The sequence below is a fragment of the Nicotiana tomentosiformis genome, chromosome 4 (genome assembly GCF_000390325.3).
Source record: "Nicotiana tomentosiformis chromosome 4, ASM39032v3, whole genome shotgun sequence".
Taxonomy (NCBI): Eukaryota; Viridiplantae; Streptophyta; class Magnoliopsida; order Solanales; family Solanaceae; genus Nicotiana; species Nicotiana tomentosiformis.
The window spans coordinates 77,402,456-77,421,861 of NC_090815.1; the positions used below are offsets into that span (position 1 = coordinate 77,402,456).

A 19,406-nucleotide genomic window follows, 5' to 3' on the forward strand; every position below is an offset into this window, starting at 1 on the left:
GCAAATGATGGGATTAGATTGGATGAGACCGAAGAAGGAGGTATAACTGTTTATGCCTTAGCGCAATCCTCCCTTGTTTGCGCATGTTAGGGCTAAGAAAGACGAAGATCCGTACTTAGTGAAGTTGAAAGAAGGAGTCAGAAATAAAGAAATTATTGTTTTCACTATAGGAAGTGACGGAGTTTTGAAGTTGAATGATCGATTATGTTTGCCTGATGTAGATGATCTTAGAAAGGACATAATGGAAGAAGCTCACAGCTCGAGGTACTCTATCCAACCAGGTGCTACCAAAATGTATCTGGACTTGAAAGGGTTTGTATTGGTGGAAAGACATGAAGAAGCAAGTAGCAGATCATGTGGCTAAATATTTGAATTGTCAGCAAGTCAAAGCCGAGCATCAGAGGCCTGGTGGCCTAGCTCAAGATATAGAAATACCACAATGGAAATGGATTTCGTAGTAGGTCTACCTCGCACATACCGTAAGCATGATTCAATTTGGGTTATTGTAGACCGACTGACAAAGTCCGCGCATTTCCTACCAGTAAAGACGACAGATTCCGTAGAGCAGTATGCGCAGTTGTACGTCAAAGAAATAGTCCGATTGCATGGTACTCCAGTTTCAATCACATCTGACAGAGGCCCTCAGTTCACAGCGCATTTTTGGAAGGCATTTCAGAAAAGATTAGTTACCAAGGTCAATTTGAGCACCACTTTCCATCCACAGACCGATGGCCAGGCAGAAAGGACTATTCAGACACTCGAAGATATGTTGCGGGTATATGTTATAGATTTTGGAGGTAATTGGGATGATCACTTGCCACTTATAGAATTTGCTTATAATAACAGTTATCAGGACAACATTGGTATGGCTCCTTATGAAGCGTTGTATGGGCGAAGATGTAGGTCTCCAGTGGATTGGTTTGAACCAGCAGAGGTGCCATTGATTGGTCCAGAGTTTGTTTGTGAGGCGTTAGAGAAAGTCCAGCTAATCAGAGAAAGACTGAAAGCAGCTCAGAGTCATCAAAAGTCCTAATATGACAAGAGGCATCGTGATTTAGAGTTCATGTTTGGTGACAAGGTATTTTTGAAAGTTTCACCAATGAAAGGAGTTATGAGGTTTGGTAAGAAAGAGAAACTTAGTCCTAGATTTATCGGATCTTATGAAATTCTAGAAAAGAAAGAAAACGTGGCTTATGAGCTAGTGTTGCCCGTTGAGTTGTCCTCTGTTCATCCTGTCTTTCATGTGTCTATGCTTAGAAAGTACATTCATGATGAGTCGCATATAATACCTGCTGATACCATAGAAATTAAAGAAGGCTTGACTTATGAAGAGGTACCTATAGAAATTCTCGATAGGCAAGTAAGAAAGTTAAGAACAAAAGATATAGCATCGGTAAAAGTTTTGTGGAGTAATCATGATTCAAAAGAGGCTACGTGGGAGGTCGAGGAAGATATGAGGAAGAAATATCCATATTTATTTGAGGAAAAAGGTATGTGAACCTAAGTTTGGTTTGGCATTTATATTTTATTTATTAAATACAAGTTAGCATGTGTTTATGTCCTTGTTAGATTATACTTAGTTGTTGAAGAAATTTAGTTTCTGTCAGAGTATATTTAATTATTTAATAATTTAGTGCCATGCTAGAGTATATTTAATTCATTAAAGTTATTTACTTTTTGCAGAAGTGTTGTGCTTTAGATTTTGGTTGGTTATTGTAGTACCTCCTTGTCGGAGTGTGAGTAGTTAGTTTATGAGTTGTGTATGGTGCCTATGAATGGCCTGTTATGGTATATTTAGTTGTTGCTGGTATAGTTATGGTATTGGTGACAGGGATATTTTTTTTCGATACTCCAATTTACAAGGGAGACTCTGCCGAAATTTTTGAAAATCCAAAATTTTGAGTCCCTTGGAAAAGTGAGTAGTGCTAAGAAAACTTAAAAAGTTCAAGGACCTAGGAATGATTGTTAGCTTAAGAGTAAGGCCCTAGCAACATTCGAGGACGAATGTTTTTAAGGAGGAAAGATTGTAACACTCCTCAAATCTATAAAAGTTTCAAGACACGCTAAATATAAAATTTAATTTTTTTTCCTTAAATTATACTTCTATGATTTACTTCTGAGTTACTTCTCTATTTATAAATAATTGGATATACAATTAAGAAAATATTAATAATTTTAATATTATTAATTTTTTTAACAATGGGTATAATTAAATACTAGTTAAGTCAAAAAAAGAAAAGAGAAGGCAATAAAAAAAAAGAAGGGAGTCATGTGACTAACCCATAAAGTAGGTATTGAAAGGAAAACAAAGGGCTTAATGCCTTTAAGAAAACAAAAAGACACAAAAGGCTTAAAGCCTTAATCGAACAAACCTCTGTTCATTCACAGGCGGAAGGCTAAAAAGCCTAATTCGAAATAAAGAAACAGAACATTGTTCTGTTCACGCAGCAAGCACAAAGGCTACGGAACTTACACACGCAGGCAACGAAAATTCTAGGGTTCTTTACAAATCACTAATTCTTGAACTCAGGTATATAAAATTCCCTATTGTCAATTATCCTAAAGTAGTGGTAGGTAAGAATTGAATAGTTAATTCCATTCTTTCTCTGTATCAAAATTAAATTTCATATTTAGGTGTGAAACTTTGAAATTAATTAAAATGTACTGGTTGTTGTAGAATCAATTATTTGACGGGTATAAATTGGACTGGGGCCTACGTATTGCCTCGAGAAGTTTTGAGGTGAGTTGATATAATTCTTTACTAAAGTGGTTTAACTCACAAAAGCATGCATACAAGGTATTTGATGAATTGCTTAAAAGAGTTTATATGTACTTAATTGGAGCGAGTGGGTACTTATTAACTTAGAATTGTTCTAACTAAAGTTTAGATGATTTATTATGATACATGTGCATAAATTTTTAGATTTTTATGTTATTCTTATATGCCATTTTCATGTTGAAAATTCATGATGGAGCAAGAATCTTTACATATACTTTTGAATATTTATTTCATTCTTATGCCATGCTTTACAATTAAGGACACCAGTATGAGTATGTATAGGATGTTTCAGAAAAGATTTAGACTTGAAAAGTCACAAGAAGAAGTTTTAGAAAGAAAAGATTTTTTTGGGAGTATCCTCTATTTTGAGAAGGGGTCATCGTCCAGGCCGAGGGTCCTGACTAAGGCGTTGACTTTCTGAAACTACTTGTGTCAAAGTAGGGAGCACACGAGTCGAGGGTCTCATTGTTGAGAATTTGCCTAGCCAAGCTAAGGTATGGCACATGAGCGCTGAGAACTATGAAGCGAGTGGCACCTCGTGGATTGGGCCTATTCGATCAGGTTGGGATCGAACCCGTGCCGATCACACGGTGACTGAGACAGAATTAAGTGAGGATAGTTGAAACTCCCAAAGTATAAAGTGAAGTATTTTTTTTTAAAGAAAAAGAAAAGAATCTCTTTTAGAATATTCATAAACTGCTATTATGCAATTATTTTAGAATTGTTCTTATAAGCTTTATGTTTTACATGCATTTAGAATCTTTGCTCATAATGTATATGTTATTAAAGTTTCGTCCCCTGTCGTTGAGACTCATTGAGTACAATGGATGGTACTAACGTTCTCTGTTGGGAACCTACGTTGGTCTGCGGTACAACGTAGGAACCGGTTTTGCAGGAGAGCAAGCTACGGGTTAGGACTTTCCTCACTTTCAGTGCTATTGATGAGCTCCGCTTTTGTTCGTGGAGTATTCCTTAGAATCATCTTTATTTAGCTATTTCTTTGTTCACTTAAAGAACTGGCCAGGAAATCTCATGTCCCGAGTAGTGCGTCAGTTTATAAGTAGAGACTTCATAGACACAGTCGGTGGGTTAAGATTAAGATATTTTTGATAATAATTTAACAGTATTTTAGTAGTTACTATGAATAAAGTTTTGGAGTTGATTTGTTTTAAATATTTAAATTAATCAAAAGTATTTGGTTAAAGTATTGCCTTGTTGCATATAAAATTTGAAGTTATAATAGATTTGATAAGTATAGATGGTTCGCCCGATCATGTTTAATGATCGGGTGCCGGTCACGACTTGTTCAGAAAATGGGCTGTGACAATATTTGTTATATATTATCTAATTTTTGAATTTTTATACAATAACTTTATTTTATTTTTATTCTTTGAATTACTTGGAACTAGAATATTATTTTTGTAACTTAAGTATGTTCTATCATAGTCATGTTAATTATAGGTATAATGCATCTTTACGTTTTTCACTTTTCAAGTAATTTTTTTTTTCTTTTGTTTGATTCATGTACACGTTAGCATATATATATATATATATATATATATATATATATATATATAGGGCTTACGTCCTGCCTCAAAGCTTTCGCCCCGCCCCGTGTTAGATAAAGTATCTCGTCTCTCACCCACGCTTTTTAAAATACTGATTTTAATTAAGAGCATAGTTAGTTGAAAATAGATTGTAAAAATTTAAAGAAAATTAAAACAAAAAAAAAAAACTAAAAATCAAAATAATAACTAGATATGAGTTGATTTACTTTTATTTTTATTTTTTTATAAAGCGACTTCAGTCGGACCTTGCACACGAGCACTTCTATTTTTGTGGTGAAATAATACGTATTTTTCGTCCTTAATAAGAGGTCTCGAGTTTTGGTCTCTAGGTATCGGGACATTTTTAGTAGTAAGTATTTTACCACTTAAAGTGAGACTTCTTGGTAGGGGCGGAACTAAAAGGCAACTTACGGGTTCGGCAAAACGTACTAGGTTCGTCCTAAATCATGTATTTATGTTATAAAATTCTCTAAATATATATAAATTTTAAATTTAGAAATCAATTATTAGCATTTAAATAGAATTCACAACTCATAATGTTTAAATAATGGATTTGCTTTGTTGTTCTAGAATTCAAAACCCATACTGGATGCTTCTTAGCATGAATGCGGATTAATCGGGTTCCAAAGTGGATAAAAAAAAAATAATCACATCACAACGTTAGACAAAGTTATACATTTGAATTTCCAAAAGTGGAGTGGGGCTTAAATTCTATTTACTAAACCTGAGGGACACAGTTGCTATTGTTTACTCAAAGCCTGAGAATCCTAATAAACCATGCCGCCTTACCGCCTGATAAACCCCACAAAAACACGAACTAAAACCTCCTTCCTCATGGCCCAACGATGACGCAGCCACCGGAAACCCGTATCAGAAAGTCAACATTACATTTTCTCCAAGCCATGAAACTCTTACATTCTCCACTCTTTCGTTCAATCTCTTCCAAATCATTCAGTTCCGTGTCAAACGAGGTCCTCAACATAATCGAAAGAGTAAACCCAATGGAGCCAGCACTCGACAAATTAGTTCATTTCCTATGTCCCAACACTATATCGTCAATTCTCCAAGAACAACGGCAAAATCAAAATCCTCAATTGGGCTTTCGATTTTTCATCTGGACCGCAAAAAGAAAGCGATTTCGCAGCTGGGTTTCGCAGAATTTAATCCTGGACATGCTTGTAAAAGAAGGTGGATTCGATTTATACTGGAATGTTCTAGATGAACTTAAGGTTAATGGCGTATCTATAAGTTCTGACGCTTTTGGGGCGTTGATTTGGGGTTACTGGAAGGTAAATAAAGCAGAAAAAGCTGTTGAGGCTTTTGGTAAAATGAAGGATTATGAATGTAAGCCTGATTTATTTACTTACAATATGATTCTTCATATTACGGTTCGAAAAGATGCGATCTTGTTAGCTTTGGCTGTGTATAATGTGATGTTGAAGTTGAACTCGAGGCCCAATAGTTCCACTTTTAGTATTTTGATTGATGGGTTGTGTAAGAGTGGGAAAACTCATGATGCTCTTAAACTCTTTGATGAAATGAGTGAGAGGGGTGTGTTGCCTAGTAAGATTACATATACAGTTATTTTGTCTGGGTTGTGTCAAGCTAAGAGAACGGATGATGCTTATAGGCTGCTTAATGTGATGAAGAGTAGAGGATGTAGGCCGGATTTCGTTACATACAATGCTTTGCTTAATGGATTTTGTAAACTAGGCAGGATTAATGAAGCACAAGCACTTCTTAAGTCTTTCGAGAATGAAGGTTATCTAGTGGATCTAAAAGGGTATACATGTTTGGTTGATGGTTTCGTTAGAATTAAGAGAATTGATGAAGCACAATCCGTCTTTAAAAAATTGTTTGAGAATAATGTGGTTCCGGATGTTGTTTTGTACACGACTATGATTCGGGGTTTATCTGGAGCTGGTAGGGTGAAAGAGGCATTGAGTTTGTTGGGAGATATGACAGGGAGAGGTGTGCTACCGGATACTCAGTGTTATAATACTCTAATCAAGGGATTTTGTGATATGGGCTTATTAGACCAAGCTCGGTCGCTTCGGCTAGAAATATCGGAAAACGATTGCTTTCCTGACACCTGTACTTACTCTATTCTTATTTGTGGTATGTGCAGACATGGCCTCGTGGAGGAGGCTAGGCTAATCTTCAATGAGATGGAGAAGCTGGGATGTTTTCCTTCCGTTGTAACTTTCAATACTCTCATTGATGGACTTTGTAAGGCTGGTGAGCTTAAGGAGGCTCACCTAATGTTTTACAAAATGGAGATAGGTAAAAACCCTTCATTGTTTCTTCGTCTCTCTCAAGGTGCTGATCGAGTCCTTGACAGTGCAAGTCTGCAAAAAACGGTAGAGAAATTGTGCGAATCAGGTAAGATTCTTAAAGCTTACAAGCTTCTTATGCAGTTGGCTGATTGTGGAGTCGTTCCAAATATAATTACGTATAATATTTTGATCAATGGATTATGCAAATCTGGAAAAATTAGTGGTGCTTTTAATCTTTTTGAAGAGCTTCAACTCAAGGGGCATTTCCCCGATACAATTACTTATGGGACACTTATTGACGGTCTCCAAAGGGCTGACAGGGAAGAGGAAGCTTTTAAACTCCTTGATCAAATGAGCAAGAATGGGTGCATGCCGAGTGCAGAGGTTTACCAGTCACTTATGACTTGGTCCTGTAGAAGGGGAAAGATCTCTATCGCGTTTAGCCTTTGGTTGAAGTATTTGAAAACCCAAGCTGTTCGAGAGAGTGAGGTGATAGGGTTAATTGAGAAACATATAGAGAAAGGTGATTTGGAAAAAGCAGTTCGAGGATTACTTGAGATGGACCTAAAACTGGAAGACTTTAATTCATCACCTTATAACATTTGGTTGATTGGGTTGTGTCAGGCACGCAAGCCAGGTGATGCTTTGAAGATATTTTCTTTACTTAAGGAGTTTGGTGTCTCGATTTCAGCCCCAAGTTGTGTAATGTTGATTCATAGTCTTTGTGAGGAAGGAAACTTGGATCAGGCAGTCGAAGTTTTCCTATATACTGTGGAGAGAGGTGTTCGCTTGATGCCACGAATTTGCAACAGATTGCTTCAGACCCTTCTCCGTTCTCAAGATAAAGCACAACATGCTGTTGATCTTTTGGAAAGAATGAGGTCTACAGGCTACAACTTAAATGACTATCTTCATAGTGGTACGAGATCTCTTTTCCAGCGATGGAACAGGAGGGGAACAGAGAGTCTATCACCTGGATAAGGTTGCTTGTCAGTTTCATGGTGCAGTGATTTTCGCTTTCCTTCCAGAACTTTCTGAGCCTGATTTGCATGGCCGTGTTGAAGTTGTAAAGTTTGCAGGTGCCTCCACCTTTTACCTTCACTAACCCTGTTTCAGACCTTGTAACTTGGACTAGAGAATTAGCATAGAGATTTTACTGAAGCTGCTCTAACCAGCATTTTTGGGAGGAGGAACTGGACAGATTCATGGTAATTTTGCATGATACATAACATTCTTTTGTAATTTCTGATAATTTTGTTCATGTAGTAAAGATAATATATGTGTAATCTCAATAAGTATTTGATAATTTTGCTCATTTAGAAAACAAATACCTGTGTAATCTCTAAAAGTTTTCAAGAGAGCTATTATTGTTCCTTACATAAAGTTTACTGACATAATAACCTATGACCATTGTTGGCAATTTGACGGGAAACAGAAAAGGCTTGATTATTTTGTTTCTTCCATGTTTTCCTTGTTTATCTTTTCCTAGTTTTATCCAGCTCCATTTTCTGGACAAGAATGGTGGAGTGTTATTTTTATTTTTTGGGGGGCGAGGGGTGGTGGTGGTGGTTGGAATGACACACAATTTTTGCCCATGTCTAGTTATTGTTACACTTGGATTTATTTTCACTTCTTGTTATGTCTTTTGGTATGGCATTATGACTAGCGTTCCCTATTATCCGTCACCTCTTACTGCACTAAGCATAAGTGGCATGAATCAGTAGTTCTGAAGCTGCAGCTTTTCTCCTCTAGCTTTTGACCATCTTACACATTCTAATCTGAAACAACTGTTCCTGTTTTAAGTAACAACACCATATTGGTGTGTTCCACGTACAAATGATTGCAGAAAGTTTCTTAATACCTCTTGAGCACCGAGTACTGCTCTATAGTCAACTTCATATGTTCTGGTGCTACTTTGGTATATATTAATTTGTTTTCTCATGATTTCCTCGTGTAAGGTGTTCGTCAGTCACTTCTTTAATTGGTTTATCCTATCCATTTGATCTAGATTTGTTTCCTTTTTTCTCTGATATTTCCCAGTATTTTAGCTCGTATATTTTCAGTATGAACCACCTTATTTTTGAATAATTGTTACAATTTGATATACTACAAAAAAACATACTATTGGACTTTCTAAAGTTCCAAACTATGAAAATTTTTGGTGCGGTGGAGGTTGTATATCATGTTGGTCTCTTGTTTTAGACTGTAGAGTTGGCACTTCCATTCCTTCCCTACACCTGGAAAGTAAATTGTTCTTTTCGCCAGTTACAATGTCAGTAACTCCAGAAGAACTGCAGGGCTTATGCCCATGGGTCATGTCTGTTGGGGGCTATTACCGGCCTCTTTCACTGCCCACCTGACATTAAGAATTTCCAAGCTTTATCTACACTTTGATTCCTTTTCTCGAGGAGGAGTCCTTTATACTTTTTGCTATAGCTTTGGTGATTCTTTGATTCCTTTTCTCAAAGAGGAGTCCTTTATACTTGTTGCTATAGCTTTGCTGATTCTGTTTGAGTTATTTGAAGATTTTAATTTTATTTGGCTTCAATTCTTTTCCTGAATTTCCATGCCTGCCCTTCTTTAGGCTTTCAGGTAATTGGCTAATTCTTTTCCTGTAGGAATGGGTAAATCAGAATTAAACTGTACTTGCTTCTGTTATCCTTCCTGGGAGATATAGCTCATCAGAATGTAGCATATTGTAGTCTTGGAATTCAAACACAAGTGCTCATACTATAATGCTAAATCATGTACTTGTATATCAGATGAGTGGTTTCATTGTTAATGACGCATAGTCATATTTCTTGATAAATGTTATGAACAAGGTTTCATTTTTTAAGTAAGATTCTTTTTGTGGACCATTTTTAGGTTCCCATCTTTTTTACGCCCTGTATCCTTTCAGGAGGAGGTTGTGGTCCATCAGGGCTTTAACTAGACCGCAAATGAGATGTTTGATATAGCTGATACCCTTTAGGTGGACTTTCAAAATGGTTTTCTCATTTCTTAGCATTTCGAGTGATTTTTGTTCTGATGCAAGAGGCACAACTCTCTTACCCAGCTGGATATGAAATCATTGCTTTGTGCTAAATTATTTTGCTGGTGACTAGGTTATGTGAATGATCTTAAGATTGACTTTCTTCATCTTTAGATTTATTTTGACCGTGATAAGATTATTTACACTTTGCTTCTTGCATCTTATTCTTTTGATCCTTCTTACTGGTGGAACGATTTTTCCTGTGTAGTTGTATCATCATTCTACTTAGCTTACTTAGTATGTAGCCAGTTTGAACACCTCTAACCTCATGCTGTCATTTCTACTGCTAAATTTCGTTTCAGCGAAAGCATTTGAATTGTTGTAGCTGTATAAATTAATCTGCCACTCTTCCATTTTCAGCAGAAAGTGGCATTTGCAGCATGTATACGTACTGTCAATCTTTTGATGAATCTTGTGAAGGTGCAAGATTGTGGAGTTGGTGATGATGCTTACTAAAGGAGCTAGCATGGATCTTCTTCCGAGCCTCTTTGCCATTGGCAGGGTGTTTTGGTGGAGGTAGGCGATGCTTATTGGCCGTAAATGATGTACTTTCAGTCACAAGCTTTATTGCACATTAATAATGAGTTAATGCTTTTGGTCGTGGCATTGGTCAGTTTGAAGTATATCACACTCCCCATTCTGTTTTGTTAGTTGTTGCTCGATATTTTTCCTTCTTTTTTCCTGTGGTTCCTGAGTGCCTTGTGTTTATGTTGTTCTAGCAAAAGAATCCTCGCCAGTGCTGTCAAAGGTTCGCATTTAATCCCTGAAGCTAGGTGCAAAACAAGTTGATGAATTCTTGCTTAGTTAGCGCTTCAGTGCAGGCACCAAGACACTAATAAGGTGCACCTCCTTGCCATGGGCTTTGTCTTGAATATTGCGGGCACTGAACAATAAGTATTTTACTTAATTGCAAGTTTTTCAATTCCTTCGTCCATATGTTGTTTGTGTTAATAGTTATTATTCTTGAATTACACATATATCTTATATTGTTCCTTCATTTATGCCTTTTTTCATTACAGCCCATATTTATTTGCGCTGTGTCTAAAGCCTCGACAGAGCAAGGCCGTTTTTCTCACTTTCCGCTGCTCCTGGTTCTGACTCTTCACAGTTTGTGCAGCTGATGGATTTATTAATTGCTTGAAGTCCCCGACTGATGCTAAATCACTTAGCAATTGACCTGCCACTTCAGAACCTTGTTGATTAATGCAGCAGAGGTGGATTTGCCGCTTTGCTTTCACTGTTCCTTCAAACAATTCATAAAACAATATACAAAAGCACACCATTTCATACGCTATATGCATTTGAACTATGTGTTGATTTTTGCAGGCAATTTATACGAGGAAACGTGAAAAAAACACAAGCCTTTCTTTTGCTGAGTGAGATTATGCTCACTTGTGGTGACGAACGTAAAGAGTTCACTTGAGCTTCAGTATTGGGAAAAAGGAGGGGGGGATTACCATTTATGTCTGAATACCACATATTCTTACCCAAAATATGTTGTATGGAACCGAAGTTGTCTGTATATAATTGCTTGTCAAATGTCTGGTTTTTAGTGTTGATGCTTTGCCAGAATTAGCAATTTTTCCCCATCTTAAGTGAGGTAAAGACATGCATGCGCTTTAGAGAAATGTGCGATCTAAAGAATGACTAGCAAAAGTGATGCTCGAGTCTCTTAATTTCGACTAAAAGGATTTAGATCAAGATCTGCTAGAATTAGTTGCAATTTGAATATCATATCATATCATAGTACTTAAAGAGCAGTATGATCATCTCCATCTTCATTCAAGTCAGGCGGCGGCCTTGTGGAAATTATGGACCTGCTTATCTTCTCCTCCTGTGGTGGAGGAGGCAATAAGTTTTTTTGATCATTTGTATCGGCCTGAACGTGGAAGATGCACAAGAGGATGCTAACAATTGGTAGCCAGCTATCTTCAGGAGATAAAGAGAGATTGGATCTTACATATGGAGCCAAATACACAAGAGCAAAAATAGCATAACGCAGTTTCCCAGTATCCAACCACGCGAAAACCCAACTCAACCAATTAAAATACGGAATTAAGCTGATAATTGCCATCACAGTAAACCTCGCATCACCAGAATCAATCACGGACTCACCGTCGTCGTCATCCGGCTCCGAGTAATTAGTCGGACTCGGGAAAACCAACGAGCTGAGAACGCAGACACCGATAGCCACGGCAATAGTAGCGTCGTTATTTGCAAACTCTGCCCTGCACTTGCAATTAGTTCCATTTCTCAGATTTAGCTTTTTGCGGAGGCCAGGTTGGAGAGTTGGTAAAAGTGAGGATTTTGGAGGAGTCGGAATAAGTACTGCTGAAGTGGAAGTCAGAGGAATCATCGCCGGAGATGGAGGACGGCGAGGCCAGCATTTAACGCAGTGTTTGGTGATAATAAAAGTAAGAAATCATTACTCCTACTCTTTTTTTTTTTTTTGGTCATTAAAATTTGCTCCAAAAATATCCATCTCATATACGATGTTGTGTGTGGTGGGAGATCAGTTGACAGATTGTGTTGATTTGACATGAGGAAATGCAAAATAAAAAATACTAATTTTTCTTTTTTTTTTTAATTTTTTTTTTTTTACGAAATCAGCGTTTATTCATATAATTTTCAATTTTCACTTGAAGATGTATTTTGAAAATTTTCGAAAATTTGAAAAACTCCAAAAAGCTATTTTTTAAAATTTTCACTCAAATCACTCACAAAACTTCAAAAATAACCCAAAATTATATTCATGTCCAAACACAACTCTAAATTTCAAATACTATTTTTGAAAAATAGTTTCCCAATTTTGGAATTTTACAGTTCTTATGTCCAAACGCCCACTAAGAAGTTATTTAACATTTATTGAAGTAAATTTTGCTCCAAAAATATCCAACTTGTACTTTTCAAAGAACGAGGACTCTGTTTCTTTATATGGATGTTCCAATAGTTGCGTCTTCTTTTGGTTGTAAATGTAAACTTGCAGGAATAATTATTGTTGTTGTTGTGTTTACTTTTTGTTTTGTAAATATAGAAAAGCTCGGAGGTACAATACGGTATGTACATGCTATACAATTTTACTATTCCTTCCGTTCCTATTTAATTACTATAAAGTTTTGCACAATCTTTAAGAAAAAATTAATTAGGTATTGAATTTGACTAATCTACACCTTATTAATTCTTTAATTTAATCTATTTAGGTGCATATTAATTCTAGAACAATTAATGCTAAGGACCAAATTAGTAAAAAATAATTAATTCTCTCTTGATATTTTAAATTGACAAGTATTTGAGAATAACTATTTTTAGTATACATGACAATTAAATGAGAACAAAGACGCTCGCGTTTTTGGTGAACTTTTTTTGACTATTTACTTTCGTCAAGGCCAAAAACAAAGGGCGAAAGCTCCAAAACTAAACCTAAGTAGTTGAGATTTCCTCCAGATGAAGTCCATCTTTAATTATCACAAACAAATTCGCAAGTGGACTGAAGTTCTAAATTGTATCAACAATAATAAATAATTATAGAGACTTACCTTATATTTTTTCCAGAAATACCTACCTCTCAACCCACCTCTCCTTCCATGGATTTCGATTTAAATTTGGTTTGACATCAGATTGGGTTTTTGAATCAGTAAATTTAGATTCTTTCGTTGCTAAATAAGCAATAAAATTATGTTATATTTGCTTCCCATAGTTAAGAAGTCAAATGCCAAATAATCCCTTTGTCGGGGAAAAAAAGAAAGGGGGAGAGGGTTGGTTCTTAGACAAGCTTAGGATAAACCGGGATTAGGGAAGAGTAGCTAGATTAATGACCTTGCATTTATAACAAAACTAGTAAAGTTATCCGCGCTTCGCGCAGTCTATAAAAATTTGAATTATTTTATCAAATAGTTTTCTAATAACAGAAGATTACAACCAAATTATAATGCATATGTCTAATACATCAAAAGTTATAATATTAAGCAATATTATAGTTATTCATTTGAAACAGATTAGGACATCTTAATTCAATCTAAGAAATATTTGAAAAAAGTAAATACTTCATTTGAAAATAAATAGTGCAAAAGAATGGAATTTCAATAAAGTGAATTCAGAAAGGAATATGAACTTAAACTTCTCAAAAACCCTACTTTATTTTCCCCATTCAAATTTTAATCTTTCATGAAAGGAACCTAAACCTAAGACGACTATACCCGGCTGATATCAGTGGAAGGGGGAGTACTCTACTTCTAGTGGTTTGCTGCTTCTTCTTTTTTCTTTTTTTTTTGTGCATTTTTTATCAACCTCTCTCTCCCGACTCCCGTCACTATCAAAAAAATGAGATTAGTGATGGAACATTAATTTCTGTCACTAAACTACGTAATTTCAGGGCTAAATAGGATTTCTGTCGCTAAATGCCTAATTTCATCGCTAATCGGCTAATTCTTCTCTAATATTGCCAAGCTAAAACCATCAGTTGCAAATTCCGTTGCTAAAATCAATTTCTTGAGGTGGTATTTTATTTTCTCTTTTAAATTTATAGGAGAAATTTAATGAAATTTAAATAGCATGAGAAAAAAGATCAGTTTCTTATATTTAGAGACATATCACGTCATCACTTCTATGATCTGGTTCATGTATATACATAGGCACTCACGCACGAAAGAATACAAGATAAAATTTGACTTAGTATAAACAATAAATTTTGATTGTGCAAAAGTTTTTCTTTTAATAATAATCAATAGTAAGAAAACTGAATTTACACATGCTAGTAAAAATTGGTCAAGAGAACTTTACAGTATGATTTGCGATCTCTTCCCACCGTAAATGGTAGTAATCACAAAATCTAAAACTTTTTGCATAAGTAAATAAGATGTCGTAATCCCAACTTATTCATTAGTTTGAAGAATTTGATATATCAAGGACTAACTTCCTTCTATTTTGAATATTTTCTAAAGAATATACTTAAAGAACCTCGGCCAATGCAAAAAGTTCACAAACGTTAGTAAAAGAAGAAAGATTTTTTTTAAAAATGTGCAGTATAGTTAAAGAAAAGCAAAATGGAGAAGATAGATCATCAAAATTATACGAGGTAAATGCATATCTGTGAGAGCCAAACCTACTACCTGGAATAAATTACCGGTGTCAGTTCTAAATAAGTTTGTTTAAAGAAATACTCATAGAAGTCTTCAAGTCAAGTGAACAATAAGAATCCGGGAGGAGAAAAAAAAACACAATATGTAAAAGTATGGTATTCGAAGATCCGTCAGCACCTATCTATTCCTCTTCTATTCTCCTTCATTGTTACAACATTTGGTTAGTGTGCTTTGCGTACCTACATGTTCTCGGAACCAAGGAAAGGTATTAATAATTCTAAAAAATGAACCGTTTCTTGGTAATTGAAAGGTCAACCATTTTTTAGAAGCTAAAAGGTGTCAAAACGGTTGTTCTGTAAAGTCGCACCGTTTAATGCATCTTCATACACTTATAAACTTTTAAAAAATAAAATAAAAAAACCAAAATGACATAAAAGGCAAAAACAATGAGAAAAAAGATAAGTAGGAATCCTGCTATATGAGAAATCCACGTCACCTTCCTTTTCCCCTGTTTTATATTAATATATAGATTTTAAGGGCTAGCGTTATCTAGCTAGATAATTGAGAATTAAGAGGTCGTTTACAAGTGTAGCTAATAATTTTGAGTTATACTCTAGGTTAAAAAAAGTCCACCAAACTGTATAGAGAACCAGGTTCTCTATCAGTTCTCACAGTAAGCAATAGACTGTAAAACCAAACAGTATAGGGAACCAGATTCTCTATCTGTTCCCATAGTAAATCGACAGTAAATAAATAACACGCGATATTTATGTGAAAAACTTCTTGCTCAAGGGATTAAAAGCCACGGCCTACCCTAGTAGGATTTCAACTCCACTAAACCGAGCAAACTTCAGATTACAACCTATTGCAATCTAGGAATTAAACTCTTAATCCCTCACCCTTGTAATAACTCTATTGTAAGCCCTTTGCAATAACTCTATCATAAAGCAACAAACCTTGACTAACTCTAGTCAAGAAACTAAACCAAACAATGGTTTAAATATGTCCTACAAAGACACTTCTTGAAAGTAGTGTAGGATTAAAAATGGAGAACAAAATAACAAAGACTCAACAAATCTAAGGACTTAAGATATCTTAAATCTTTGGATCTGGTCCTTGAGGTTGCAACAACTTTGTTCTTGAGAGAGGTGGTGGCTAGCACTTGAGAGAATATGATCTTTTGATTGGCAAGTGTTAGAGAGATGAAATCCTTTGCCTCATGTTGATAATATGTGTATGTGATGTCATCAAGGATGATGCAATAAAGTGTCCTTTAGTTTGGCCTTAGCAAGCTACAATTGTGCTGCTGTACTACTGCCAGACGGTCCAGTGCAACAACCTGCCAGATGGTACAGTACAACAACTTTTACAGCTGTAGAGTTGGCAGTATGATGATCAGGGGAACTGATCCATATCTCTTCCCTTATCTTATTTCATTGAGAATTGAACCAGACATCTAACTAGTTACTCTGAATGCAAGGGAACTAATTGTATTAGGTTCCTTATCTGGTTCTCTCATGAAGTTTGTCAAATCATCAAAACAAAAGACACATAACTTATCAATTTTCCCCTTTTTGATGATGACAAACTTAGAATTGATATTCCCCCTGAGAACCAGATCTCCACACTGTTCCCCTTACGAATCAGCCATATTTCCCCTGAGAACGAGAACAAAGGAACTGATCACAACTGGTTCCTCGAGACTGTTTGGCAAGTCATCAAAACACAAAATAGTATAACTTATCAATTTTCCCTTTTTTGATGATGACAAACCCATAATTGATATTCTCGCTCAGAATCAGATTCCTTACATGTACTGATCATATCTGGTCCGTATCTGGTTCCTTGAGAATGTTTGGCAAATCATCAAAACATGAAATATTGTAACTTAAAGCAATTTCCCCCTTTTTGATGATGACAAACCCAAAATTGATGTTCCTCTTGAGAACCAGATTCCTCACATGTTCCCCTGCGGGTCAGACCTATAATCAACATGTTATCAACAACGTTCCCTCTGCGAAGCAGAGCTATCTTTCATGCACAAAACAACATATCAATTCGATTTTGTTCCTCCCCCCTGTTGACACCTATGTAACTTTCCCCTTTTGGCATCATTGAAAAGAATAACATAAGAAGCACAACCAAAAAGAAGTTCAACAATATTAACTCATGCCATTTGGGCAACACAACATAAACAATAACAAGAACAACAAGTGAATGTCATTGCACAAAATAGAGTGATTGTCCATAGTAGAGTAATTATAACAAAAGCACAGTAGTTTCAACAATATAGAATATAACAATTTAAACAACTAAAGTACCAATGTCATCAAACATAGGGATCAAAAGAAGATAGGAATTCAAGGGAATTTGGAAGGAGTGAAAGATATGGATCACTGGGCAGGAAGAAAAGTAAGGGGATAAGGCCTTGATAAGCATGTCCATTCGTTCATTCACAATCCTTTGATCAATGATCATCTGCTCTCTGAGATCCTCCACATGTTTCCTCAATCTTTCATTTTCACCCTTCAACTTAGAATTCTATTCTGCCAAGGGTCCACGGGGACCTGGTTCTCTACCTATCTGAGCAGGCTGAACCATCAATCAGATTACCAAGAATCTTCCCAAGCTTCTTTTCATCAACAAACTCAGTCCCATGCACACAAAGCATCAGAGTATCACATACAACATACAAGTTTTTACTTCTTCTTCATAAACGTTGGGACTTGGAGGAACAAAGAGGTGATTATATTTTTGGAACTCTACAATGTTAAGAAGTTCCTCTATTTTTCAGCAATATCAGAGTCAACACTCTGCCTAACAACACTTTTTGAGACTTCAAAGTCTTCGACCTCTCCAAACCCAATAACTCAACCTTTTGCTTCTGTAAGGAACTAGGTTCCTCACTCATACTACCTTTTCTTTCCCTGAGCGGCCATGTCTCCCTCTTCTCCTTCTCAATCTGTTCACCCTTATCATCTGCTGCATCTTTCTCAGCCAACTTTCTTTTCTTTATTTTTTTTGAATTCTTTATTACAAGTGAAGTTTTTCCACTTCATACTCTCTTCCACAATCACCATATCAGCATGTCACACCACTTCATCATCAATCATCATAATTTTCATCAATCCCTTTTACTGGATCGGAGGTTCGTTTAAGCACATAACTCAAGAGAAAAAGTTCATCATCAGAATTAACATCTTAAGAAGGATTTGAGGGACCAGGTCCCTGATTCAGTTCCCCCTTTTCCAGCACATTTACTGATTCCTTCTTCCTTCAAGGCTTCTACAAACCCAACAACAATTTCAGCCTCACTCTCTAGAATATTAGATCTACCCCGTTCCTTTTCAGTTAAAGTCCCATCAAAATCTACCAAAGACTTCTTGGGTTTCGATTCAGATGGAGTTAGGATTTTGGAAGGTGACAGAGTTGGGTTCACTTCTGGCATATTTGGAGAGAAGGATTCTTTTTGAGATAAGGTTGATTTGGTTTCGAAGAAAAGAATTGGTTTTGGTTGGGTGTGAGAGAAGTAAATGTTTTTTATTGGGGCAACGAGTCAGTTCAGAAAAGGTTTAATATTTTGGACTTCAAATATTTGGAGAGAGACGGGAATAAATTAATGACATTACACTTCAGCAGTTTAAAAAGGCATATAAGTATTGAAGAGACTACTAACCCGAGTCACAGAAACCAGGTTCCTTGACAGTTTTTGAAAATTTGAGCAAAAACTCCTAGAAGTGCAATGTCACTCTTACTTGTTTTGTCCTGAAACTGCCATGTATATATACCTGTAACAATATAGATTTGAGTTAGATGTCGCCAAAAAATACTTTTTAGCATTGTACCTTTCCTTCTTAATATAGCCAATCATCGAGGGATCAGGTCCTTAGTTAAGCTTGATCAACCCCAACTCCAGACGATTTCTGTTAAAGTGTTCCCTGCTCAGCGACTTGGTGAAGATGTCTGCTACCTGGTCCTCTGTCTTCCAGAACTTCATACAAATCAGACCATTTTCAACATTATCCCTCAAAAAGTGATGTCACACATCAATGTGCTTTGTCCTCTTGTGTTGTACCGGGTTCAAGTTGTAAATACACCAAAGTCTTCAAGTTGTTGCTTGATCTATAGTAGTTGATCACAACAAGAAGCAACAACCACATATTTTGCTTCAACAGTAGAAAGAGCCACACTATTTTTTTTTGTACCCCATGAGATCAAGCATGGCCCCAGAAAATGTGCCGTTCTAGATGTGTTCTTTCTATCCACCAGATATTCAACATAATCAGCATCATCATATTCAACCAAGTCAAAAGTATCTCATGAAAAATAGACGAGGACCAGGTCCTGTGTTCCCTTAGGATACCTCAAAATTCCCTTGGCAGCCTTCAAGTGAGAGTCTTTTGAGCCAGGTTCCAATCACTATTCTGTCTGAAGGCCTAGGGACCAGGTGCCACACTTTGTTCCTCTTAACTGATGGAGTTCTTCTTGCATAGCAGCTATCCAGTTAGCATTTTTCAATGCTTCTTTGATGTTCTTAGGCTCGATTTGAGACAAGAAGGCTGAGAGGGCAAACATGTTCCTTGCCTTAAAACTAGGTTGAATACCAGAGTCTAAGGGTGTGATTACATTTTGAGGGGATGTGAACTCTTTTGCTTCTAGTTGGATACTTGAACT

At 36.2% G+C, this 19,406-nt stretch overlaps 2 protein-coding genes and 1 long non-coding RNA gene across 10 annotated transcripts; 2 read left to right on the top strand and 1 right to left on the bottom strand.

Moving 5' to 3' along the window:
• The first annotated feature begins 2,098 nt into the window (after nucleotides 1-2,098).
• On the top strand, nucleotides 2,099-4,067 carry LOC104086741 (uncharacterized). Its single transcript, XR_001967403.3, has 3 exons — nucleotides 2,099-2,574; nucleotides 2,678-2,740; nucleotides 3,660-4,067. It is a non-coding gene; the product is annotated as an uncharacterized lncRNA (long non-coding RNA).
• Nucleotides 4,068-5,058: 991 nt separating this feature from the next.
• On the top strand, nucleotides 5,059-11,316 carry LOC104086743 (pentatricopeptide repeat-containing protein At1g79540). 8 transcript variants are annotated; one of them, XM_018767563.3, is made up of 5 exons: nucleotides 5,059-7,831; nucleotides 10,015-10,274; nucleotides 10,374-10,494; nucleotides 10,674-10,868; nucleotides 10,981-11,316. In XM_018767563.3, exon 1 carries the CDS (start codon nucleotides 5,193-5,195, stop codon nucleotides 7,602-7,604), a length of 2,412 nt encoding a protein of 803 aa, XP_018623079.1. In that variant the 5' UTR covers nucleotides 5,059-5,192; the 3' UTR covers nucleotides 7,605-7,831; nucleotides 10,015-10,274; nucleotides 10,374-10,494; nucleotides 10,674-10,868; nucleotides 10,981-11,316. The 8 variants fall into 8 exon arrangements, with proteins under 8 accessions (XP_018623079.1, XP_033509436.1, XP_033509434.1 ...); XM_033653545.2 differs by having other exon boundaries at nucleotides 10,015-10,263; XM_033653543.2 differs by having other exon boundaries at nucleotides 10,015-10,170; nucleotides 10,374-10,548.
• Nucleotides 11,317-11,404: 88 nt separating this feature from the next.
• Nucleotides 11,405-12,010, bottom strand: LOC104086742 (uncharacterized). The gene has a single exon (XM_009591068.4). It carries the CDS (start codon nucleotides 12,008-12,010, stop codon nucleotides 11,405-11,407), a length of 606 nt encoding a protein of 201 aa, XP_009589363.1.
• Between the last annotated feature and the right edge of the window lie 7,396 nt (nucleotides 12,011-19,406).

Bases quoted from the DNA above. Each gene is read 5' to 3' on its own strand.
- LOC104086743 (XM_018767563.3), top strand. From the start codon at position 5,193: ATGACGCAGCCACCGGAAACCCGTATCAGAAAGTCAACATTACATTTT.
- LOC104086742 (XM_009591068.4), bottom strand. From the start codon at position 12,010: ATGATTCCTCTGACTTCCACTTCAGCAGTACTTATTCCGACTCCTCCA.